The sequence below is a fragment of the Chiroxiphia lanceolata genome, chromosome Z (assembly GCF_009829145.1).
Source record: "Chiroxiphia lanceolata isolate bChiLan1 chromosome Z, bChiLan1.pri, whole genome shotgun sequence".
Taxonomy (NCBI): domain Eukaryota; kingdom Metazoa; phylum Chordata; class Aves; order Passeriformes; family Pipridae; genus Chiroxiphia; species Chiroxiphia lanceolata.
Window position 1 is genome coordinate 39,566,205 of NC_045671.1, and position 26,903 is coordinate 39,593,107.

The window sequence follows — 26,903 nt, forward strand, 5'->3', positions numbered from 1 at the left end:
AAAAGGCTATTTAGTTTCTATTTAGAAATTATCTTTGTATTCTTAGCTTCTATTTAGTATTTCTCTCAGGTACCACCTCTGTCTGCCTGTAGGTTGAGGGCTCACACCAGGTTTTTGATACCATGCCACATCCCTATAAATCCACTTAACTGGAAAATAGTGATTACAGAAGAGTGAAACGCTGCTTGGAGAAGAGGCTGCCCTACAATCAAACAGGAAAATTGGGTTTGTTTTTCCTTCCAACTGATGGACTAGTTGCTAATAGGAAATGACCCTTTTCTGAGCTGTATTTACTACAGATACCATAGTACATCAATTATTTGATTAGAGCTGGGTAGAAAATGTTCTATGAAACATACAGATGTTTCATCGTATGTCATCATACAGATGACATCGAAACGTTCTAGAAATTCAGATTTGATTTTTACCAAGTCATTTTTCCTATTAAAAAAAAATCTGAGAAAGTCCAGGAAAAACTGGAAACAGTAAGAAAATGGGAGTCCAAGCACTACTTCAGATTATTTTGGAGATTTCCATTCAGGCTAGATTTTTGTTACACGTTGTCTTCAAGTTAAATGTCTAAATCCAAAGCAAAATTAGTTTTCTTTTAAGATTGAGAAAGCACTGCTTAATGCCAAAGTAATTTTTGAGTTGATTGAAAGTGCTAAACTTTGGATGAGCCTGAAATAAAGATTTTTTCTATTTGTCCTTTATTTTGTTTGTTTCCAACCAGCAGTTGAAAAACAAGGATGTATTCCCTCCTCAGCTCTGGTAACAGGAGGGAAGTGCCAGTGGAGCTGCTGGGATTTATGCAAATAGAGCAATGAGAGGTTGACCTTTCCTCGTCCTCCCCAGGCAGCCTCTTCTGCCCTTAAGGCCTTCTGTACATATTTAGGAAAGGCAAAGCAAAGAAACTGCTGCAGACGTGAGGTCATCTTTGATGAAGAATTGCCCTAAAAGTTAAATCTTTTACCATCAGCAAATAATAAGTTTTTTTATGCTAAACTTTTCATCTGTTGTTTTTATATTGAAACAGGTTATTGTGGTTTTTTTAAATATCCTGATGTATAACTTGCATTGACTGACACCAGTTGCTGGATATCCCATGTTTATTACACCAGTTTAAATGTGACCTGCTTGGGCACCTTCTTGGTGGCAAACCACTGGAATTTGGGTACTTGACTTCTGTCTAGTGGACGTCTGCCAATTTGGGCAGAACTTTTTCTGGCACTATCCATAACCTCTTCCACTGAAAAAACAATATAGATAACATGATAAAGTGAAAATTTTAGAAATATTTCCAGTGCTACCATATTATCCAAAGGCATTTCTATTACCTTTTTAGTTAGTTGGGTTTAGCTGGTTTGGGGGGAGGGGTTTGCTTTTTTTTACCATGCAAAAAATTCAAGGCAAAACTGGCTGACAAATATTATAGTTGCTCTCAAAATATGAAACAAATGGATTCTACAAACACTGGCCAACAGCTACATTCTGGTATTTGTTTTACATACAAGAGAGACAAGTGTGAGCTGAGAAATTAAGACTCATAAATTTACCCTGTGCGTATTGCCAGTTTATTTAAGTGATACAGTGTTGTGTTAGTTAAAGTGGTCATAGGAGAGTGCTAATAGCAAGTGATTAGTTGCTCAGGCATATTTATTTAAGAAATATAATAGATTAAAAGCCTTCTGGTCAGAGTAGATACTCCATCATCTTTAAAGGAAAATAATTCCTGCAATTTATGACTCCTTTTGTCATAATTTAGGCTTTATAACCATGAATCACAACTGAATTGCTGTTGACTGGGCTGTAGGCAGAGAAATTTCTAACAACGATAGAAAGAGGAAATTTATGATTGCTGAACTTATTTTCCTCTTCAGGTTAGAAAAGAGAGCACTGAAATGTTCATTTGTAATGTCCCCCGCTTGTAACATTTCCAGCTTTAAAATGACTCTTCAGCAGCTGAAAGTGCTAGCACTTTGTGTAGCAAACCCATTTGCTTTGAATTTTCATGGTAAATCAGTGGAAAATGATAGATGTTAGAAAGATAGCAATAACACTTCTTTGAACAGTACACACTAAACTCTTTGTGTTATTTGTTTTATGGACATTCTACATAAGTATACCTAAGACTTTTCCATAAGTGGTATGTGAGGCTAATTATAAAACCGGCATAAATAGGGAAAAACCAGAAACTTCAGCCCCTGTGTGCTGATGTTCAGCACTCAAAGTCTGCAGAGAAGGAATCACTAAAGGCTGGTTTTGCTCATCAGGACCTGGGCTGTTTCCCTCATCCTTTTTTGGCAGCCTTTTTACTTCTTTGCCATGACATGCCATGGGAGTGGCACCTCCATGAAGTCATGCCAGGGGTCTACAGGACAGACTTGGTGTGACAAAGAATAAAGGTGAAATCACACATTGTGCAAAGAGAAGAGAACACTGGTTATGTATGCATAAATATGACCAAAGTATGCACAAATATGGTCTTGATTTCTTTGTGTTAGACTGGTGAGGTGTGTTTTATACTGTATCAATTTCTGTATTTCTACAATTTACAAAGATACTGAATATTTATCACTTAGATTTTGTCCATGGAGATAGGTCACCTATTTCATGCTAGTATGGGTATAAGTGAGAGATGAGTAATTTGAAAGGTTTTTGTGAATGAATGTTAAGATTTATTGAATGATTCCTCATACCAAAGTAGAAATGGCTGCAATATTAAAATATCTACTCTTTTGTAGTTTGTCTGATTTCTGATGGAGTATCTGTTGCTCTAAAAAAGGGGGCTGCCTGTACAAATTTTAAGGTGAATAGGTCATTGTGTAAGTCTTTTTCTGTAAGATCTTTCATTTGCTATCTGGGACCCAATAATGGAATTGCTCTGTATGTGGGAGCACTTTTTCAAGTTAGGAATATGAAAAACATTCTTGTCTGACTGGGTGCATGGTGGTAGAAATGTTAATATATGGGTAATACATAAGCAGAAGGTCTCTAATATCAAATCCTTGTGAAGGACACATGATCTGTGGTGGAACTGAAGTCCTTTATGCTACACACCAAGGAATTGTGGTGCTGGTGCATTTGAGTCACAGCTTCTCCACTCTGACCTTACCTGTTTTGGGCCAGTCCTTGCATGAACACTGTGGCTTGAGTCTCTGGAATCTGCTCCTATCTCTCCTCTGAGCAGATGGCAATGCACAGCCCCACATCCCAAAGTGAAAATTTCAGTCTAAAATTGTGACAATTTTCCTGAATCAATCATCAACACTGGTTGTGTCCACAAAGCTGCTGCAACTGCGCTTACATCAATTTCCTTTCATAATCTTCCATCCAGAAAAGCACTTCAGCTGTATACACAAAATTGTATTTGTATGATTACCCACATCTAATCACACAAATTATCAAGAAATTATTGCATAGGGCTATATGGCTCTGAGTTAAAAATAATATCTACTTTTCCTGTCCTGGGGACAAAATAAATCAGTTCCTGACTGTTTTGTAGAAGCACTAAAGGTGCCTCCTGCTCTTTCTGACAGGCTATTGTACACAAACTATTAACACGCTGATTTGTGGGCCAATAGGATGAATGCCCAGGTGGTCTCTGGCCTCCTGAAGGAGCTCCAGATCTCTCCCTTCAGGCAAAAAGAACTGCTCACTTAGATTAATACTGCCTTATCTCTTCCTTCTTCAAAGCCAGCCCAAGTCAAACCAGGGCTCAGCTTTCATCTGACAAACTCAGAGCTCTGAACTAAGCCCCTGAACTCAATGCTAATATACTTTTTTTTTTTTTTCCGAAGGGTGATAGTCACAGAATAACAAAACCTAGGGAATTCTCTTGACAGGTGGAGTTTGTGGTGTATGTGTGGGTGCATGAACTCACACAAATTGGGTGTCCTACCTGAGTCTGTTAAATTAATTTTGATATTAAGTGACCAGCGTATTGCAGGCTTCTGGGGAGGCTTAAATGTCTGGTCATGAGAATATGCATTTAGGAAAGATAGCATTTTTCTACTGAAATACTTTCAGGTTTCCTTTTATAGAAGCATAAACACAGTCAACATATTCCTTTTGTTTGACTTTTTTACTGAACATGCCAGAACATAAAGCTCTTCAAAGCTCGGCAGAAGATTCCTGAGGAAAGTCAAAAGATTCCAGACTAGGTATATATTCTAAAAAGAAACAAGAGATAAAAATACCTCCAATATTTTCTTCATTCAAAGGGTTGGTCTAGTCTAAAAAATAAAATCTAATAATAACCAATACAACAGCAATAAAAACAATGAAAATGTGGTTAAAGTATATGGATACGTTCTAACTATGTGTTTACATATATGCACCCCACAAGCAAAAATTGCAAATTAAATCTTAAGAATCCACTTAATACTTTGGGAAATCAAAAAAATTCAGTGGTTAAGACTGTGAGGGCTCCTTGGGAGTAGTTGCAGGAGCACCTTCCTATGAAACAATGAATACTGAAAACCAAAAGAAACAACCATTTTTTTCTTGATTTGGAACTTTTCTCTTATTTTTCTGCATGAACCACTAATTCTTATGCAAAAATTATGTCGAGGCTTCCAAGCAAGGTATTTCTATCCATATAATGAAGGTTACTATCAGTCTATTTTCAGTTAATGAGTATTTTTGTAGCTTTTCAGGGCCTGAGGGTCATCTATAGTTGGATAGTTAATTCATTCCTAGAGCAGGACAGTGCTGGGGAACTCTTATGGATGACACCTATATATCCCACAGGTATTATGACCCTAACCATAGTGAATAGCTTATTATTACTTTATATCTTGGGGACATTTTTGATCTAGCTCCTTAATTTATCTGTAAAGGAATATGTAAGAGTTTAAATATTTCCTCAACTTCCCTGCTTAAGAAAAGTGCTTTATTTGCTTAGCTTTCTTTTTTGAGATGAAATTAACTACATTCCTACATCAAAACAAAAGCTTCTGCACAAAGTTTTAACACAAAGCAATGAATGTACAAATCTTTTCTTCCTGTGTTTGCTCTGTTCAGCTCCTCCTATCTTTAGTTTCACAGTTGTGTAATTTAATTAGGAGGAAAAAGAATTGTCGAGCAGATATGTGCAGCGGCAGTATTAGCACCCATGATTCAATCTCCCTTGTGCTGTTGGAAGTGATTATGATTTCAGGAACAGAACTATTGCTGATGAGTGCTCCTGGGACACAATCAGCCATTCAGGGAGTAGCAGGGATTTGAAGTCCCATCCTGTGAAAATAGATGTTGACATGACCTCAGATCCTGTTCTCCACCAGTGCATGAGATAGAGTGAAGATTGGTGTGTGGGACCTAAAACACCACCCAAAAGTCAGAATTTTCTTGGATTTTGGGTCAAAAGGGAGGGAGTGTTTGCTCAAGGAAAGGAGAGGCCCTGGAAGGAAGTAGTTACACATTCAAGGAAGACATGTATGAACAGAAGAGTCTGGACAAACTCTTCAAGGAGAAACAAAGCTCCGTAGAAAGATCTCTCCAGTTGCTGCTGATAAGTACACCAGGTTTACCAGAGGCTAACAGGGCTCTAGGACCTCCACTGGCTCCAAGGCACTTCTCTGGAGAGTCTGCTGATGCAGTTCCCAGATCACTTCCCAGGGATTTCAACAATGCTGGATCCCTTGGCTTCATCCCTGTATTCACAAACTGGAACACGCTTTTTCTTGCCAACTTTGAAATATTGTAAGTATAAAAATTCTCTCACCTTTTATCCATCCAGCATTTTGCACTGGGCATTTATCCTTATTCCCCCCCCCATCTTGCACACCTGGGCTGCATATAAGGCCACTATTGCAATGAGTGGCTGCCATGACATAGCTGGAGTTTGTTAATAAGGCACTGAATCTGTGGTACAAAGTGGTGCAGTGAAAGTCTTCAGTGAGATGCTGAAAGGAGCAGAATTGGCTGGAATACGTCGGGAAGTTTTTAAAGGCATTAATCCTGGGGGATACTCAGGGGCAGGAACAATCCGTCCCTCTGTGAATCGGAGTGAAATGATTGCAGGGAGCAGAGGTTACGCGATGTGGAGAGTTTTGCTAGAAGCCACTAGACTTTCAGAGCACGAAATCAAAATTACATCAAAGTGAGCAAATTTTCAAGCCTCCTTTTGTGTTGCTTTAAGCATGTGAGAGCTTGTCACATGATTCCACAAATAAGGAATTTTGTCTTCTCATTCCATTTTTAAAAAACATAAATACCTGTGTGAAACTGAACATCTCAAGACACTTCATAGAAAAAAATATACAGACCCTGCCCTGCAAACAAAGTTCTCAATTCTTACGTGACAGCATGAGAATAACTAACAGAGCTAAACACAGAGGGAAGGGGCTGGGTAAAAAAAACATGCAAGTCTTGGCAAAATCGAATCTTGCAAAGTCCAAAGCTACAAGTTCACAAAAAAAAAAAAAAAAAAAAAAAAAGGAGCTAACGAAGATGAATGGGTAAGAAGTAAAAGGGGCAATGGGAGTGTATAGGTATGAATGGATGTCTGGTTGCATCACAGATGATACAGTATAAATACATTGGTGCACACTTTAAAAACATATGTACGTTTAAATCCCTTCATCCCCTTTTTCCATTTGCATGCCACATGCTTCCGCTAAGGTATGTAAAAGAGCCCACTGTTCACCAGCAACTGGGCAGCTGGGGGCAGCTCCTGGGCCCTGGAAAAAGCCACATTTCACTTATCTTACCTTCTCTCCTCTCACCCAGATATTCTGCAAAGCAAGCAAACTACATATCTTCATATCATAGCCGGTGCTGTGTATCAGGCTACATCCACTGAAAGCCCCACTGTCTGGGGCCAGGAGATTCAGAAAACCTTGGCAGAGCTGTCCTTGAGCCTGCTGCTTGATTTATGTTTTCAGATGGAAGCTATATGAAGCTCTTAGTTGTGCCTGGTTTTCTGCCAAAAAATTGGTTTGACCCAAAGCGGGCTTTATGGAAACCTAAAGCACGAAGCGAAGTGTCATACAATCCACAGTAAAACCTGGCACTACCTTTTTTTTTTTTTTTTTTTTGTAATGTATATATAAAGAAAGTGTACATTTTCTTAGGCTGAACTGTGAAGTTTTCTCTCATTTTAAATTTTCCCTGTGGCTGCTGTGAAAGGAGTAGCTTGGAAGGCCCACATTGACTTTCCTGTCTTATCCTTTCTTCGTGTCGCATTGGTGGAGTCTGATACCAAGGCAACAAAGATGGAATGAATTGGGAATGAAAATTGTCTGTTTTCAATAACAACGACTATCTCTGGAGGAAGAGATCCAACTTTACACACATGTAGGAGGCTGAGAAGTTTCAACAGAGGCAAAGAAATCATTGTGAGCCTCCAGCATCTGAAAAAAAAAAAGCGGAGATAAGAAGCCAAGGCGGAAAATATTCATCAGTTGTGTGCTTAAAACAAAATATTGTGCATCAGCTTCCATTATCTGTAGCCGATTAAATAATGTGGGCAATGTTCATCAGCTGTGTCAGATGTTCGCATTAATTACTGTAATTTGTAAGAAGGGAAGTGCCACCTAGTGGACCGCGCCGCGGAAGCGCATCCTGCGTCCCATATTCCGCGCTGCTGTAGTCCCAAAACTGCTAAACACCCCGGAATAATACAGCCTATTAATGGTTTATCAAGTGCCAATGGGAATTGTGGCTCCAGACAAACAGGGGAGGACTCCTAGTCTAATTTAACTGGGACAATAGGTCCTAGACACTCAAGATGGATATTCCCACTGCAGATGCATTCCTCTTAATTCTGTTTAGTTTACCAAATAGGAATTGCTCTAGGAAACCTCAACAAAGAAGTGGATTAATGAGAAACTTAGTAGAGAGTGTTTGCTGTATAAGCAATTCCAAGCCTAAGTAAAGCAAGGGGCAAAGTCTGATCAGCGTTCAGTACCAAACTCAAATAAATTCTGACAGAAGTGGGTGAAAAATGTGCCAGCTGCAGGTCAGCAAGAAATGCTAACAACCCTCAAACACTCGCCTGCCCACTTTCATTAAAAAGCAAACAGGGAGAAAAACAAACACTTATTTCCCCCTGCCTTTTGTTGCTCTGTGGAGTTTATTTTGACACTCATCCTCCTTCAGCTGGATTGTCCCCTGGTTTCTGCTGTTTTCATGGCATCTTGCTGCTCCTCAGCCCCCTTTTCCTCTGCCTGGGCAGCTGTGCAAGGCAGCTCCTGCCATCAGGCCACACTATCCCTCTGTGAGCTTTACCTTGCTGCTGCCAAGTCAAATCTCAGTCTCTGTTGTCCCAAAGGCTCCTCAAATTTGCTTTTACAGAAGCATAGAAGCAGGAAGACCCTACCACCCCAAGCTGCTTACAGCTGCCTCCCTGGAACATGTCGGGGAGACCGTTTCTGTCCTCAGACTGTCCTGGGTCTGCAGTGCTAAAACTGGAAGAGGGGAGGTTGCTGTGCTTCAGAGAGCTTTGTTGTAGCAGCCTGGCCATAACCATCTTCAAAGGTGAGCTGTTTGACCCATCGAACACAAATAAGTGCAGTATCCTAAATAAGTGCAATATCCTACAATGCTGGTAATGGGCAAGACACAGAAGCTGTGAAACTGGGGATGCTACTGGTTGCAGTGGAAACTTTCAAAAAACATGCCTTCCTGTATACCTTATGCATTTGAACCAGAGGAAGAAAACAAAAATAAGAAGGTGATTAAACAGCTCCTTCTTAAATGGCTTTTCTTGTAATGATATGTGCAATTATGTAGCTGAGGCCAGAGGCAAGAAAAAAAACATATCATCTCCCATTCTACACAGACCTGACCCCCTCCCATCCCTCAAAATAAGTTACCAGGCAAGTGGTTTATCTATATTTATGGTGCCACACAGCTCCATGTTTCTTGGCTCACAGAGCCAGCAGGAAGGACCAGCAGCCATTACAAAACATCCATATGGCAGCAGGTTTTAGAATCTCAGGGGAGCTCATGCCCCCAGTGTGAGAGCTCCTTATCTGCTCCAGAGCACACCACTGACCCTGTTTGCAAACTCACCACTCCAAAGAGATAGCAGGAGCTACTATCTAAGCACTCTGGGCATAGAAATGTCACCCTCTGGGGCCACCTGCTGAAAGCCTGTGCTCAGCCGGGTGAAGAGAGGACCCTCCGTTGCACTTTGGCACCAGGCTAACAGCAGTAGTAGGTCCACTTGCATTAGTACAGAAAAATGTCACAAAGTTTCTGCTATTTCTGTCTGATTTTATAGTAAAAAGGACATCTTTTAACTCCTACAGCCAATGTTATTGTTCCCATTCTCCCTCATCCTGGGAGACTCTGCTCACCGCAACAGAGAAAACCTTTCACTGAATATCTGGACACCAGAAACATTTCCTTCCTTCAGCAGATGGAGGATAAAAATGTCATATGTCTTCACAAAAATTGATGAGGAATCCTTGGTGACAGCCCTGAGGATACCTGGTCACAGAGGAGAGCTCGGGATGGTGTGGGGGGAACATGGAGCTTGACGCTCCTTGGGCAGAGTGCCCTGGTTTAGTCTGCAGAGGCATTTTAGCAGTACTGCCTGATGCCTGGCCTTCAGGGCTCACCTGGGGAGCTGTCTTTGGGGTTTTTTTTCTGTCACTGATTATTTTTATTTGCTGTTTGGGTCTTCGGGTGAATTTGCTTCTTCTTTCCAAACTTTTCTCTGCTACAACCGTGATTCATGTTCTGTGTTAAGGGGAAATGAACTTTGTAGGTACTACATTTCCTGCTTTGAGGCCTTCAAAATAAAAATTTTAAAAGTACATTAAAAAACAGAGGACATTCAGAAAAATAATAATAGAAAAGCATTAAAAATGAGAGCAACGTTCAACAGAGTAAAGTTTTCAACAGGGGGTAACCAAATACTTCTCTCTGCTTTTATACCCATCCTCTCCCCACTGAAAAAAAATTATTACTTCCTAGTGATAAGTTTTTTGGGAGACAAATATTTGCTACTACTCCAAGAATCTTGCAAATTGTGCAAGAAGTATTTGCAGACCCCACTAGCCCACTTTGTGTGTTTGTTTGTTTATATGTTTATTACTTATTTTAAATGATGTTATCACAGATGCTATCCTACCCATGTCTGAGAGCCAGCCAAAAGACATAAGATTCGAGGAATAGGCCTGGATCAGATCTTTCAGCCTATTTACACTCTTTGTTTCATGATGGGTTATGACTCTTCCTGTAGACATGGATCTTTTAATCTTTCCTTGCCTGCTAACAGCTACCAAGTTTCCACCTTTCTGTTTTGATCTGCAAAAATATGTCTCCAGGGTAGAAAAATAGAGATTTTCCTACACGATGGAGGATGATGAAAAAGCCTGAATGCTCCCTTTCCTTGACTCTTTAGGGTCTTTCTGATCTATATCATTTCTTTGATTCCCCTGCACACACGTCAAGGGAGAAGAAACTGTTGACTGACACTTGTGGAATCAGGAGGATCTTTCCAGTGACTTCAGTGGGCTTTGGATTAATCACATTGCGAATGTTTGTTATTCCTTTAGCCAAAGATGAGAAGGCCCAGGAAGAAAAGATTAGTTAAGAAAATCTCTCTTAATCCATTTTAAGAGTTTGCCCTGTCAGTGTGGAACCAGACCCAGAGAGTTTATTCTTTGCACAATGGTGGTACCTTCATATCATAAAGGAAAAAAATAAATTAAAAAGAGTACAAAAGACTCATTTGTTTTGGTAACAGCAAGAGAACAAACCTGCATTTGATTATTCAGTGTTACTTCTTCACTAAAGCTTATGATCCAACCACAGAGTTATCAAAACAAAAATAATGCATGCCCAGGATGGAGTTTATCAGAGAAAGCCCAGGACACTATGGATTAGAACAACACTTGACTATGGCTCAGGGCATCCTGTGCTGATAAGTTTCTTAGTTTCTTTCCCCCTTTCTTGCCTTGTCCTGTTTGGTCCTCAAAGGGATCAACACTGAGAAAGACCTTGGTGGTGACCTACCCACACTGACAACTCCTGCCCAAAATTACAAAGCAACCATTCTTCAAGGAGTCAGATCTGGCTGTGTGATGCAGACTGCTTTTTCAGCTTGACTTGAAGACAGAGCCTGATATTTTGGCTTACACCAGGCAGAACCAAACACCACCAGAGCCTTCTGACAAAGGTTTTGAGGGGATTAGCCGTGGGAACAAAAAACATCCCAGTCTAGCCTCTTGTCCTTGGAGTCAGGGCAGAAACATTGCAGCAGAAAAGAAGGCAGCACCGAAACACAGGAGGAAAACATACCATTGTCTTTGCCACCACCCAGTGCTGCTGAAAGCCTGGACCTACTCCTGATAAACCCTGTCCTGGAAACACACTATCTCAGGGTAGATAATGCCGTGTCTGCATCTTTACATTTAATGCAGAAATAATACCTAACCATCAATTGTGGCTTATTCTGTTACCAAATGAAACACTCTATTCATAGCTGAGTGCTCTCCCCTCCGCTGAAGAAACATGGAGCAAAAATAGATGGAGAAGGGTTTTGCCACAAAAGAAACATTGACATAAGCCATCAAGTGTTTCATTTGAGAAAGTGGTTATATACACACTATGGTTACTGCTGCTGCTAAGATTGAGTCCTCTGAAGAGTTTTAATTTGCCTCTGAAAACACATTTGACTCAAAGAGTAGGAAAGAGAAGGACTGGGAAAAGCTTTTCTTAAACACGGAATCCGAGAACTTGCAGAAGTCTATTGTTTCAAAAGATTTTGTGGTTTCTGAAAGCACACTGGGGTTTAGATAACTGAATCACTGCAGAATCAGGAAGCAACCGATGGTTCTGTACCTCTGAAAGGGGAAAATTGGGTCAGTGGACTGTTTTTCAGCACAGCTGGCATGGCACAGCCCTTTACAAGGAGATGGGAATGGGAAGCTGGACCTTCAGATCTAGTGGCCCCTTAAAAGTGGAATAACTTTGCAAGGATCTTTGATTTGCCTAAACTGACCTTAGTGCTGCTGGCACCTAAATTACATTAATTATTCCCTTTACTTTTACCTAAGGTTTTTCACATACAGTGGCTTAAGAGGAAAAAAAAGGAGGAAAAAAGTACAGAAAAGACAAAGAAAAGGTGATTGTGAAGCCACAAAAGATGGCTTAAGAGAACCTATGCCAGACAGATTAGTTTTTCCTTGAGAGACTGTGTTTTAGACTCACAGTATTCTTTCAAGTGATGGGAAGCTTTTTTTTTTCCACAGATGTTCGGTTTGATATTTGCACATTGGCTGTAGCCATGGTCTAATTAATTTCAGATATTTCAAAACAATGGTTTCTCATAAAGAACCATTTAGGGTCTATGTTTCACATTTAAAATTATAGTCATTGTTGAGCCCGTAACATAAAACCTATGCTTAAAAAGTGTGTAATGAAAATAGAATTTTTTCTTCATCTCTGGACTACCATGTAGCTAGCAGGATTATTTTTTTTTCTCCAGTGATATTGCTTTAGGATGCAGACAAAGCCTAAACATTTTCCCTTTTCTTGGGTTTTCTCACACAAATCTGAACATCTGAAAACAATGATTTGTCATGGGAGATATTTGGCAGCCGGAGGAAAGGTTTACTGTTTCTACTTTTCCTAAAATATTTACAAAGCAAAATATCTGACATTCGCAGTAAGTCAGACAATGTTTCGGACCTCTGACAAAATCCATGGAGGCAGCCTGAGTGGTCTCTCTGAGAGGAGGAAAGGAGATCCCCTTTCTAGACAGTTTCTTGGTTCAGTGCAGAAACCTTGGCTCTGGAGGAAGACGGGGAGAGTTAAATAAAGTGGGACGAAAACACCGGGAGGTTGCAGAGGTCTGTTTTTGCAGCTTGATCAGCTCTTCACTTTCCTCAGTCCTTCTTGAAAGCCCCGAGGGTCTCCGGTGTAACCCATCAGAGTGGGTGAGCACAAGGAAAGGGAAGCCCCGCTACCACCTTCACTCCCTCCGCATCGCCCCCCACCCCACTGCGCAGAAACCCCCATCCCACCGCGAAGTGAAGGGGTGGGGGGCACGGGGGAAACACAGAGCTCCCCGTCTGGCTCGTCTCCTTGTGCTCCCCTCGCTTTTCCCCTCTGGAAAGGGGGCTCCAGGAGCTCCTCTGGGGGGAGAGGAGGAAGAGGAGAACGAGGAAGGCGGTGGGGCGGGATGGGAAGGGGGAAGGGGGTGGTTTCTGCATCCTCTGCTTTCTTCCCAGCTCCGAAATCTAGCAGCTTGGCCAGTCAGTTTTCATCAGGGCTCCTGCAGGCATGGGGAGGGAGAGAAAAGGGAAGGGCTGAAGGGTCTTTTCTTTTTAGAAAAATAATCTATTTTCTTTTCTATTGTGGAGAAAAAAACCCCAACAAACCCAACAACAACAACAAAAAGAAAAAGAAAAGAAAGATGTGCCAGCAGCAAGGCTGGGTTAGCCCCGGGGTTTAACTCCTCGTTGCTTCTTGGTGGTGCCTGTAGGTGTCTGTAGGTAGAGAACAGCCCCCACCACCCCGCCCTACCCCCTCCCCAAATTTCTGGTCATGCTGTCTCCTCATTCCCAGGAAGGTTGGTCAGCAATTCAGCTGGACCCCCAGAACAGTGCATGTCCCGGTGAGAAGAGACAGGTCCAACTTCTCCTCTCGGGGTTGTGCTGCTGGCACCTGGGGCAGTCGCTCTTCGGCAGAGCATGGATCTTCACAGAGTGGGGGCAGCAGAATCATCTCTTCCCATCCTTTGCCAGGAGCAGTTGTTCTGTCTCCAGTAGACATGAGTGAAGAGATGATGGAGAAGCAAGACCAGGGCTGCAGAGGTGGCTTCTGCTCCATCAGAGGACACCCATCCTGCCTGAAGCCAAGGCAAGGAGTGAGTGAGAACAAGCTGGAAAGTTGGGGCGGATGGTGAAGGATAGAGGGGCAACTTCATTTGACTGTGATGCCTGGTCATTTACAAGTTCATCATTTGTCTTTGAGGGTGGCCTGGAGATAGGTAGATACCCAATGCTATGGGGTATGTCCTGTTGTCCTTTCCAGAGGATTGGGATGGTGGCAGGATGGTCTCCCACTTCTTCATCCAGAAAAGAGAATTGGTGCAAAGGACAGGAGAAGTCCAGAGAGTTTCCTGCCTTATGCACATATCCTCAAAGGGTTTGTCTGCAGCCTGAGAAGGCTAAGACTGTGTAGGGAGAGGGAACAGTGCCTTAAAAGTGTGTCTCACACAGACCCCTTATGTCTGGGAGAGCAGAAGAGGCTTGTTTGAATCAATGTGGGAGAGATTCCATGTAAAGTGTTCTCCTTTCATCACAACATTGTGCAGAGGAAGTGTGTACCGTCTCAGCAGTGACACTGCACATGGCAAGGCAGAGAAGGCCAGGCTGGCAAAAACAGGAACTGCAAAGCCTTTGTGTGAATTTGTATCAAACCCTCTCAAAAATGTGCCTGCAACTCTTTATAGTGCCTGTTTGAAAGCAAAGAATTGTATTTCTGTCAGCTCTTCCACCACACAAGGTTCAAGGATTGAGAAACCTGCATCCCAACATGGGGCAAGACCAGTGCACAGGAGGAACACGTGCCATGTAGGGTCTCATCCATACATGGGGAATTGGAGGGACTGGTGCTGGTGGGGGCTGGCAATGGTGAAGAGGGCTCCTGCACTGTCTTGGGAGAAGGGGAGCAGCCTCTCTCCAGCACCCCAAGTAACCAGATGTGGGTTCACCCTATTCAAGGCAGAAAGATCAACAAGCTTTGCAAGGTGAGATAAGCATTTCACCCAGCACTCCATCTCCATAGCTCACACAAACCTTGTCTGGTTTAAGCCTCCAGGTCTCCATTTCCCCCTGTTTGTCTGTCATCTTTCCACCTGCAGCTCCTCTAACTTGGCAATGGAGGTCTGCCTTTGGAAACGAGGGCTTTGGGATTGTCTGAAATCCACTGTCAGCGTATGTCTGGGGCCAGACCAGCTGGAACAGTGACAGCAAATGGCGCTGAAGGAAAACTCCTCCTCTACCTCTTCCAGTTGTACCTGGGGCTGCCAAAGATGTGCCCAGAGCAGTGTGATCAGACACACCTATTCGTCCAGGGTTTTCTTTTCTGGCTTTACACCTTCCTGGAGGAGGGGGGCTTGTGGCATCCAGTGGTCTGAGAAGGCACATGCCAGAGGCACCTCTCCTGCCAGTGTTTTGAGAGGGTGCCTTAAGCGTCTCCCACAGACTGAGACAGGAACATTTTGGGACAGGAGCTGCCTGGAGAGGACAGAAGACCCTTTATTAAAGGGTCCCTGGTGAAAGTCCCTTGTAAGAGGGTGGTTTAGAATTCTGCTTATGACTTCATCTCTGAGAGGTCTGGACAGCAAAAGCAGAGTCTAATCAAAAAAAAAAAAAAAAAAAAAAAAAAAAAGAAAAAAAAAGAAAGAAAAATGGCTGGAGATGCATAAAGCTAGGGTGGAGAAACTTGGCTCAGGAGGCTGCCTATGCAAGGCTGCCTGTGAATTAGCATCGGCAGGGGAAGTTTGGAGCCAGCACCAATATATTCTTTCATTGCAATCTCCGCTGAGACTGGGGAGGCAAAGGGGAAAAAAAAGGATTTCAGTCCCAGTCACTTTCCCCCATTTCAACCGGCTTCCGGAGCCAGGGTACAGGAGGTCTCTGCATTCTTTTCTCGGTTAATTGTTTAATTGGGGAACAATGCGCCCTGTGCACCCTCTCTGGATGGCTAGTGCCCGTCTCGCCGCACCGGGCTGCGGGTCGCGCTGCGGATCTGGGGTGCAGGGGGCGCCCCGAGGGGGCCGAGAGGGGGGCCCCGCTCGGCGCAGGCGGGCGCTGGGGGCTCTCCTGCGCCTAGCAGCTGCGGGAGCTTTGGAAATTGCAGGGAGGCTCTCGCAGAGCCTGTGAACCCTCCTCTCCCCGAGCCAGCGCCCCTCCTCTGCAGCGCTGACGGTACAACGATATAATAATGATGGGTGGCTGAGACTCGCATTTGAACTTGCAGGCGAGCTCCCTTTGCCCACAGCTCGGTCCTGGCTCCGCAGCCGGGAGTCAGGTGCTCGCTGGCGGGAGGGCAGGGAAGGAGGGAAGACCGAGCTCTGGGAGAAGGGGAGACCCCGGATCCATCGGCTCCTTCCAGCGCTAACGAGGGGATTTACTCTTTTATGCGGCCACTGGGATTTCTGGACTAGCCCAGCCACCACGTTGTGATTTTTTGTGATCTCTGCAATACGCTACCTTTTAAGGTAACTATAACTCTTTTATTGCGGGTTGGTTTTTTGTACTTTTTTTCCTCCCCCCCCCCCCCTTTTTCTTTACCTATGATTGGCAGCACACACTTAGTGTGGGATTTAAAACAATTGTTTTACTGCTGTACCAACAAAGAGTTTGAACTGCAAATCCTAAGCGGGAGGGAATAAGCGATGATTGGTGAATTTAAACAACCTGGGGTAAGTTCAACGACACGCACAGGGGAGAGGAGAAGGAGGGATGCTCGGGAACCCACCAAAAAAAAAAAAAAAAGGAAATCCAGTGCAAGAAGGAGAACAAAGAAAACTAGGGAATAGAAGGCTTTTGGGTGGGAGCCCTGGCAGAAGTGGTTGGTACTGGTGGTTTGGATGGCTGGGAAGGCAGAGCCGCACCTTGGGCTCGGGAGGGAGACGAGAGGAAGTTGCTCCGTTTGAATGTTAAGTACACAAAGCGCCCGTGTGGCAGGAGCTACCAGAACGGACCTTTCCCTTCAGCCACCGGCTTTTCTAGCGCTGGGAAAAGCGTGTGCTCGGTCTCCTCCGCTCCTGTGTGCTCCCCCCATCCATCTCCCCCTTCCCCCTTTTTTTTTTCCCCTTTCAATCTCTTCTCCTGATGTTCCTGGAAAGCTGCTCGCAGAGCAGAGCGGGGCTGAGGTGCTGCGCATCTCTCTCCCAAGGAGCCGGAGAGCAGCGTATCCCCCTGAGCCACATTTTCACTGCGGAAAGGGAGGCAGTGGGTGAGGAGGAGGAGGATCGCGAGGTCAGTGGAGCAAAACGCCCCCTCTTAGACCCGCGTCCAGCTTCTCTGTGGTACGGGCACTGTCTTCCCCCTCCGCTCCCGGGGATCTCGCCTTTGTGTTACAAAGGAAAAGTGAGAGCATCGTGGAGGGAATTGAGGGAGTTCGGACGGCGGGAAGAAGCGGGGGCAGTGTGTGTATGTGTGTGCGGAGAGACGGGACCCTCTGCAGCTCCCTCCGTCCCCCGACCCCGTCCCCACACAAAGGGCGGTCCCGGCCTTCATTGTCCCCCTGGTCACGTCTTCTCGGCCACCCTCTCTCCGTCGCTCTCTCCCGGCACCAGCTCTCGGGAGTAAGCCCCGATGGCTTTTCTTTCTTTCTTTCTTTTTTTAAAATTTTCTTCCCCCCCCCCGACTTCTCCTTTTTTTTTTTTTCTTTTCACCCCTTTCCCTCGTTTTTTCCGCTTTCCTCCCTCTCTCCCTCCCCCCTTTTTTCTTCTCCTTTTTTGTCCGTGTCCCCTCCCTTTCTCCCCCTCATTTTTCCCCTTTTACCCCTTTTTTTCCTTTTCTCCCCTTCCCCCCCCCTTTTTCGCTTTTTCTTTTTTTTTTCTCCTTCCCTCTCCTGTTTTCCCCCTTTACCCACCCATTTCCCCATCCTTCCCTCCTTTTTTTCCCCTTCTCCCCCTTTTTCCCCTTCCCCCCCCTTTTTTTCCCCTTTTCGTCTCTTTTTTTGACCTCCCCCCCCTTTTTTTCCTCCCCCCCTTTTCTCCTCCCCCCCTTTTTTCCTCCCCTCCCTTTCTTCCCTCCACCCCTTTTTTCCCTTCCCTCCCTTTTTCCCTTTCTCTCTCTTTTTCCCTTTCCCTTCCTTTTCCCCTTTCCCCCCTTTTCCCTTTTTCCTCTCTGTTTTCCCTTTCCCCCTTCTTTCTTTCCCATTCTTCTTTCCCCTTTGCCTCTCCTTTCATGCTCCTTCTTCCTTTTCCTCCTTCCCCTTTTCCCCTCTTTCCCCCCCTTTTCCTTTTTCAGTTTAGGCATGAGCTTTGAGACCCATCTCAGGATGGGAGAGTATGAATGTCGGGTGGGTTTAGGGATTGGCTTTATTTCTGTGCCGGGTTTTTTTCTCTCTCTCTCTCTCTTTTTTTTTTTTAATTTTATTTTTTTATTTTTTTATTTTTTTTTTTCTTAAACAAGCCGGAGCGAAAGAGGAAGTTTCCTCCTCCCTCATGAGGAGCTGGAGAGGCCGGAGGGGCGCGGGACGGGGCGGGCCCGATGCCGCAGCCCGCTTGGCGCGCAGCCGGGGCAGGGGGCGGCTGTAACAGGGATGAGTGTCCTCGGGGCCGGTTTGGGGGGGTCCCGGTTTTAGGGATCCCAGCTTTGAGGACCCCAGTGTAGTGGCGCGGCTGCTGTCGAGGAACGGGGCGGGCGCGGCGGCGGCACCGCGGCGCCCCCCGGCGGCAATGGCGGCATCGCAGCGGCCGCCGCTTTCCCGCCCGAGGGCTCCGGGCTCCTCACTGTGAGGGGAAAATTCCCACCCCATCCCCTCGAAAAAAAAGCTACAAAACCCAAATCATCATCGTAATAAAATAATTAAAAAGAAATACCCTCGAACAAAAAAAAAACAACAAACAACTCTGTGGCTTCTCTGTTTTGGTGTGTTCCTCGCACTCCTCATCCAGCTCTGGGGTTCTGGGCGCAGAAGAAGACACGGACCTGTTGAGGCGAGTCCAGAGGAGGCACCAAGATGATCAGAGGGATGGAGCAGCTCTACTGTGAGGAAAGCCTGGCAGAGTTGGGATTGTTCAACCTGGAGAAGAGAAGGATATGGAGTGACATAGTTGTGGCCTTACAGTACCTGAAAGGGCTACAAGGAACATGGAGAGAGACTATTTACAAGGGCCTGAAGTGAAAGGACAAGGGAGAATGGCTTCAACTGACAGAGGGCAGGGTTAGATGGGATACTGGGAAGGAATTCTTCCCTGTGAGGCTGTTGAGGCCCTGGTAGAGGTTGCCCAGAGTAGCTGTGGGTACCCCATCCCTGGAAGTGTCCAAGGCTTGGTTTGACGGATCTTGGATCAACCTGGCGTAGTGGAAGCTGTCTCTGCCCAGGGCAGGGGGTGGAATGGGATGATCTTTGAGGTCTCTTCCAACCCAAACTATTCAGTGATTCTATGACAGGGGAGCCAGCAGTGCCTGAAGGGCTGTATTTGACAGTGATGTGGAACTGGGGTCTTTCCCAGCTTCAGATGGCCCCTCAGTGCCATCAGATGGGATTGGGGCTGTGGAGAAGGTGCAGCAGGGCACTCTCAACCTCCCTTGAGCTCAGCACTGGTGCTGGGTGGACCCCAAGACTCACTGAGGAGCCCCTCACCCGGCCCACAGGCTGGTCCTGGAGCTGAGGCTCTGTGATGGCAGCACGAGCAGCACCTTTGTGTCATTTATCCATGACTGCACTTCTTGCTCCCTTCACTAGTGTGGGTGCTCAGGACAGGTGGGCAGGGGATGTCTGCAGCTCTCCTGGACCAGGTCCCCCAGGCAGTGGTCCCAGCCTCAAGGCTGCCAGAGGTCAAGAAGCATTTGGACAATGGTCTCAGGGACACGGTGGGATTCTTGGGGTGTCCTGTGCAGGGCCAGAAGTTATGATCAATGATCCTTGTGAATATCCCAGCTTGGGATATTCAATGGCTTTGGAAAGTGGGAATCGGAAGTTGGAGCTGGCACTGGTGTGGTGCTGGGAGGAGCAAGGTGTGCTCATTGCTCTTCCACAGGCTCCCGAACTCTGGGTCATCTCTCCACACGCTGCCTCTGGAAGTTTTCCAGCATGTCTCTGCATGGCTGTACCAGAGCCTGGAGCCACTTCTGGCATAATTGAGCACGGGACTGGGAGGGATGTCCTGAGGCAGCACTGCCACAGCAAGGAGCACCAGAACACACTATGCTCTGCTCACTTTTCCTGTCTGTGCCCCAGGCTAGAGCCAGCACTCTGGTTAGTGAGGCTTCAGTGTGGAAGATTTCCCCCCCCGCAGCTGCAGAAGGTGGTGAGGAAGGGATGATGCAGTAGCCCCCAAGACCTTCTGCAAGGCCTTAGGAGGAGCTTTCCAAGTGATAACAGGCCAAGCAGAGGTTGCTAATGAATCAGATGCAGTCTGATGCACCATATGGCAGCACAGTGGGCTAATTAATCATGTAGCATAGACATGGTGAAACTGACAAAGTAATTAAGCAGCATTAATGGTGAGGTGGATACATGTCAGCAATAAACAGTCAGGCAGTGTAAAACGATCAAAGGGCTGCAGAAGCAAAAGAAAGTGCAGAATGTGTGCATGTTTTAGAAAGGATGGAAGCTGTGAAGTTTCAGAGCTTGGGAGGTATCAAGAGTTGTTCTGGTTGTTTCCAGCTTACTGGGATTCCACTGGGAAGTTGTAATTTGCTGTTTTACCCATTAGTATGAGCAGCAACCTTCCTTCACTTCTCCAGAACTAGATTCTGTTAGGTTCCTCCCTCCTATTTTTATTTTTTCTTTTAGTTTTTTATATCCTTCTGACTTTCACTATGAGGGTCAATGGGCAGAGGCTGCTTTTTATGTGTTTAAGAAACACATTCAGCATTCACAGTGCAGCTGTGGAGCATGTGCTGAATCAACTTCAGTGTGACCTGAGGAGTTGCAGGCTTCAGAGACAGTGTTACCTCCATCAAAGCAGCTAATTCCTCACTGTCCCAGCTTCAGAGAAAATGGGAGTAGTTTTTGGATGGTGAATTTTAGTCTGTTCCACACCAGGACAATTCACTGTCTTTCTGAACCTGGAGTTTTAAACAGAAAGAGAGACATGATGTTCTCCCATCTGGTTAAAGTAGCACTGGTATGAGATCAAGCTTACATTGTAAACTAAACACAAGCTGGAATTTGGTCAGAACTTACTGCTCCTATGAATTTTTGCTGTAGTAAGGGAAGGTAGCAGTGCCTGCAAAAATAGGAGACATGCTCTGTCTCCACAGAGAGAACCCCCACGGCAAGTTTTTAAAGATTTGAAGTTTGACAAGGACTTTGGCAACTTTTGGTTAAAAGATTCTGCGCTCAGGGTTGCATACCATTTAAAAATGCAGTGCAAATTCCCACTGTAGATCCATCTGCCTGTGGTAGCTCCTAAGAAAGTGGATCAGTCCAGTTGGAAACCAGTCAGCAGGCAACCCAAGTTTGGTCATGTTAAGTGAGATACTTTTTTTAATAGAAGGTGGAAATTAAGCACTTACTCAAGTCTTGCAGCTTTAGCTGGCAAGCTTTTCTCATAGTGTTATGGATTTCTTTTACTTTGGGTGTAGTGACACCAAGGGGAAAAAAAATGCCTGTGGAAAAAGGTAAGTTTAGAAGGATTTTGGCTAATTGTTGTGGACTTAGGGACAATATGGTAGTCAGGCAGCAGACTTATGCAAGCTGTAGAGTGCAGGAATGGAAAACACAAACCAGTTTTAGAGTAGAGATTTTGCTTAGGAGGCTGCAAGGAAACACGGTCAGCTGCATCCTCTGCCAGCAAAAGGGAAGGAGGCAGGAGCAGCCACAGGCCAGTGTCCTGGAAATGTGGGCAGCACTGAAGGGGAATTGGGATGCAAGGTGTAAGCCACAGCCTCTGCCTTGCCTGTGGCTCCTCGGGAGGATTTTTGGCACTAGGTCTGCAAAGCTCCGCTTTCCCCTAAGCTGGGCTGCCCTGGGGGACTGAGCGGGGTGCTGCTGTTATGGTCTGCATGTTTGGAGAGGGTGGCAGGAGTAATTGCACATCTCATTCTGGCAGCTGTAGGGGAACCGCACTCGGTAACCCAGGAGTATTTACGGGAGCCGACCAAGGACCATAACATGACAACCAACCCTCAGGTGTGGAGGGTTGTTTGGGAATCACTCTCCTGAGCCTGCGGGTTGGAAATCAGACCATTCCCCCAGGGTTTTTCATTGCTCCAGTAAGCATTTCAGGATAACGAAGATTTATAAAAAATCAAGAAGTGGTGTTCCAATAGAGAGGTGGGGATTTTTGGCAGATGTCTCATATTAATCTCGGTGCTCAAACAGTGCAGTTTTTTGGAGCCATCCGAGCTCTTGGTGCAGCAGGTGTAATTCCTGCTCTGCTCAACAAAAAGCTTAGAACCATCACAGCCACAAGTGCTCTCTTCTGTTCCCATGGATACCTCAAAAATTGTCCTTCCACAGCTGCCTCTCTGTTTTCACATGTCACTGTGGGTGTGCATGCTGTGTTTGGTGACTGGGAGCGGAGCAGTAGGGTTTGTCTTTGCCAAACCTGGAATCAGTTGTGTTATGACAGTATTGCAACAAGCTTCCAAGGGCAACGGGCTTCCACTGGCATGTGTCAGGTGTCCAGGAGCTCCAGATCAGAGCCAGGACAATGGAGCAGGAGATGGATGCAACATGCAACCCATGACCTGGAAAAAGAAAATACTTTATTCTTTTTCTTGGCCATGGTTTCTGGTCCCAAAAGCCGAGGTTGTCTTTGGGGGAAGGAGGAGGAAAATAAAGCATGGGGGTAAATATGGAAAGCTAAACTTGTAAACATTCTGTTCAGGATTTTTTGTTTTGCTGCTGGTGTAGCCAGTGTGTGACACACGAGAGCACATGAGGACAGAAAATCTCTAAAGAAAGTTTGGAGCCACTCAGCTTTCACAGAAGCCCAATCTTTCACGTTGTCTTGCAGGCAGGTCCATCACCCACCACCTTGGGAGGTGGAGAATTCTGTCAGTCTTCTTTCTGTCCTCTCTTCAGAGAGCTTGTGTTACTGTAGGGACCGGTTTGGTGCCTAGGGCTTCCAGCAGCTTCAGGATACAAGCATTGCTTGAAGATCCTTATAGTCTGTGTAGGCTCAGGCTGACCTCTCTATTCTTTAATTATTGTGTAATAATGAGGATCATTTAAGTGTTTATCTCAGTAAACGTGACTGTCTGTATTTCAGAGCTGGTCTGTTGCATTTAAAGGACTTTAATGTCTGCAGCTCTGAATTTGTGCAACCTCCTCACTCACAGCAACCTTCTACAGGCAATTTATATCAGAGCACAGTATAGAATTTTAAGATTAGCTATTAAATAGCCACTTTATTTTCTTCACATGCAGGTTGGCTTGTGTAATTGTACGGAGACATGAAACTGTCTGGGTGTTGGGGTTGTGTGTTAGAGCCTTCAGAAAAAGTTTTATGGTAGATAGGGCTTAAACTGAATGAAGTCAAAGATGTCCCTGGTTCTTGTTTGGGACATGAGAAGTGCAAATTCCATGGAGTTCATGTTGCAAAATAAGTGATATCACACTGTACACTCAGCCCTCCTGAATGGCTGAGGCAGAGATGGGGTGTCCTTGGCAGTGCACAGCCAGATCTGTGGAAAGCAGCTGCATTTCTTCCTCCACGCCCTGGGAATACGCTGCAGCAGATGTTTCCTAGTGTAACCATCTGGCTCTGGCCATCTATGTATAGGGAATGAAGGTCTTTGGGGTTTTCAGCCCTGGCAGGTGGGAATTTTTAGCTTGGCTCATTGGAAAGGCTTGGTTTGGGATGTTTTGTGCCTTTTCCGAGCTGCTCAGATGTTACAGAACATATAGCAGCTCACAAAGACTTTTGTGAAGTGTGGGCCTATGGGGCGCAGCTGTGAGCTGTGGAGAGAACTGTCCTGAGGTTGAGGACGTCAACAGCAGTTTTCTGGAGATGTCTTTCTGTGTGTCTTGCTGTCATGTTCACTATCACTTGTGAAGATTTTTAAATGTATTAATGTTTTCTGTTATACATTTGTGCAATGCAGGTTCCATAGTTATAACACAGATATATCTCTGTGTTATAAATCTCTGCTACGCTGATCCTTAGAGCAGCTCAACTTTGAGTAATCTCTCTTGGACAGGAGAAAACTATCAGTCAGGCTACTTGGCCAAGTGAGAAACCCAAGTAGCATATTTTGACAGCAATTATCAGGGTTTTGTGATAAAACTTTTTCAATGGTAGGGTTTGGAAAACTACTGCTGAAAGTTATTTCTTCTGATGTCTGGATGGTACCTATGTGTAACTGTATGGATGAGGGACTTACAAACCCCTAATAGTTATTGGTGTCTGTGGGGTTTGTAATGCTATTGTCAGTATGCTTTTGAAATTTTTGAGAGGTTTACAGGTCTGGTGTGTGTAACTATGAACTGAAATAGAAATGGAGAAATACTATTATGAAGATGCAATTATTGTTCTGTACATATGATACATGTAGAGAGCCCTTCAGTGGTTAAAGGTGGAGCCTGTAAAGGGAATGAGAAGCAAACTCAAATGGAACTGATGTGTCTGAATATCCCTCTGGACTCAATCACCTGAAACTCACTATAGATCTACATTCCACGGGGGCACATCATCATTATAACAGTTTTCCTTCATAAGTTATCGAATGGAGACACCCCGGAAGCAGGAAGGACCGCTTCTGATATCAATGACAAACACTGATATACTGAGTTACAACACTTGTTAAGAGCACAATGCAACACTAACAACTTATCCTTTTGTTCTTTATTTCTAGGTCAAGATGTTGTTAAGTATAAAAAGTATCTTATGGATGTACTCTGCGTTAGTTATAACATATATGCTACCTAAAGGTAAGTCTGTTGTACCCAGGACCATTCATTAAAATCAATTTAGTCCAGCTGGTGGTGTGTTTCCCTGGACTTAGCTGCTGGGGTCTGGAGCAAGGATGTGTCAGGGCAGCTGCAGGTCTGCAGTTTGAGTGGGAAGGAAAGAGCCCTTATTACTTCTCCTGGCAATTACATGCTAGAACTAGAGTGTGTATTCATGTGTGGTTGCCATGGTTATTTGAAATTTTGAGTCAGTAAGGGCAACGTCCCTGCAGTTGCTGCAGGCTCACAAAATTGGGATAACAGCTTTCCCAAGTTTCAAAATGAGATCTTTCTCTATTTTCTTTTCCCCCTCTTTCCAGGAACTCCTCAAGCTGAATTTAGCCTTTGGGAAAATCAAATTTACTCTTTTTTTTTTTTCTTCCTGCCCGACTTGAACACTGTTGCTAGCAAAATCTTTAGGCAGTCCTGAAAGATAAAGGAGAAGACTGTTATGCTTAGTGGAGCTAACTAGAAAAGAAAGTTGATTTTTTCCTCAAGCAGGTTTCTTACTAGAGCAGGACAAGGGACAACAGTTTTAGACTGAAAGAGAATAGGTTTAGATTGGATATAAGGAAGAAATATTTTACAGTAAGGGTGGTGAGACAGTGGCACAAGTCACCCAGAGAAGTTGTGGATTCTTCATCCCTGGAATAGCAGGACATCTCTAGATATCCCCTAACTTACTCCACTTTTTATTACTTCTTGAAGGCTCCTGTTATCTCCAGAGTAGAATTTTTGGTCCTTAAGAAAGTTCTAGATGAATGTCCCAGTAAGGACTTCTTTGGAATGTAAACCAGGTTGTGACCCATCCTTATTTGTCCAAAATTTTTGAGAGAATTTTTGACCCTGATTTTCCTAAAACACACTGTGAACTTTGTGGGGTTTATTTTTGAAGACCATTCTTTTACCACAGAGAGACTTAAACAAATTCAAAGTATGGCCATGGTGAGGAAGACAAAGAGTAAAAAATTTCCTTTTTCATACATTGGTTCAATTCATGATCCCAAAGGGTCTCGGGGATCAACTCTCATCCTTCTCTTTTGCAGAAACGTCAGTCAGTTTGTGTAATAGTATTTTTAAGGATGAATGTTAGAAGACTTACACAATCTTTATATGTGCACCTGCTTCTTTTGTTTGAAAATACTCTAAAAATAAAATACATCTCAGCATTTTGAAGTGTTAGACATCTTGAGCTTCAACCTCTTCTTTTCAAATCCTTAATTTGAACACAAAATTGAAGCCTTGAAATCTTTTGTGAGACACAAATTCCCACCACTCACCACTATTCCTGTCTTTGCTTTTCACCCTCATCTTTTTGAATGGTCACATTCATAATACCTGCAGTGTTTGCACAGCATTCTCCTTAGATTTTATGTAGTAACAAAAGTGGTTTTCCTTTGAGGTTGAGAATGGCCTTGCATGGGTTCTTTAAGACTTTGAATACTCAGATGTGTGTCAAGAGGCAGCAGGAAATGGAGTTTAAGGTTCTGGGTTCCGTGACTGTCCCTCTGTGAGACCTTTTTTTGCTCGGGTACAGGTGAAGGATTAATGGCAGAAGTTCACCATCAAGGTTTATGCCTACTGCTGATATGACATTTACTCACTTTGAACTGGTGTTAGGGTATTGTAGTTTACGAGCTGGGCCCTGTGATTATGCTGGAGTTTTCCTTACCTGTTTTAAGTGTCTATTTGTCATGCCATGGGTGAGCACCCTTTTGTGAAAGCTCTGTAATCCAGAAGGCAGTAGAAATCCCCTAGATTGTAGCGTGTGGTACATTCTTTCAAAAATATATAAACAACATGCCAGTGTAAACATCAGTTTGTGTGATCATGTTTGTGTCACGGGTGCTATAAACTACATGTGTTCATGTCTATAATGTCTGCATATGTTATGTTGAATTCTGCAGCTGAGATTTACATTTGCCTGGCTTCCTGTGACTTTCCTGCAGACTATAAAAGTAGTTCTCCATCACTCTATGCCTCCTTCTCTTATTCTTCTTGCTTAGACCACAAACCAACTAGTAAAAGACTCCCTGAGGGTTTTTGTTGGGCCTCAGTCCTTTGCTTCTGCTGTCAGTTTCATACAAGTTTGTGTAAGAGGTGCACTCAATTTAATTCATCATTATCTTCATTAAGAGATTTGTGGTTAATGAAAAGACTTCTCTTAGGTTCAGTGCTAGTGGTTGGATTAAGAAAACACATAATTTTGTTGATCCTTTCTATCTCCGCTGCTAGGCAGGGCAATATACCATATGTCTAGGCAGGTTGTTGATGAACTGAAAAATGAGATGCAATTTTTTTTCTCATGAATTTAGCTAAAAATAAATGGAATCTTTTATTCTTTAAGCATG

At 44.3% G+C, this 26,903-nt stretch overlaps 1 protein-coding gene across 3 annotated transcripts in view; it reads left to right on the forward strand.

Annotated features, from left to right (window-relative positions):
• The first annotated feature begins 15,925 nt into the window (after positions 1 to 15,925).
• VCAN (versican) overlaps positions 15,926 to 26,903 on the forward strand; it is a 100,256-nt gene continuing 89,278 nt past the window's right edge. For all 3 annotated transcript variants that reach the window (XM_032676016.1, XM_032676017.1, XM_032676018.1), the window contains exons 1-2: positions 15,926 to 16,189; positions 24,459 to 24,534. In XM_032676016.1, the coding sequence (XP_032531907.1) occupies positions 24,465 to 24,534 (70 nt within the window). In that variant the 5' untranslated portion in view covers positions 15,926 to 16,189; positions 24,459 to 24,464. The remainder of the gene's footprint in view (positions 16,190 to 24,458; positions 24,535 to 26,903) is intronic.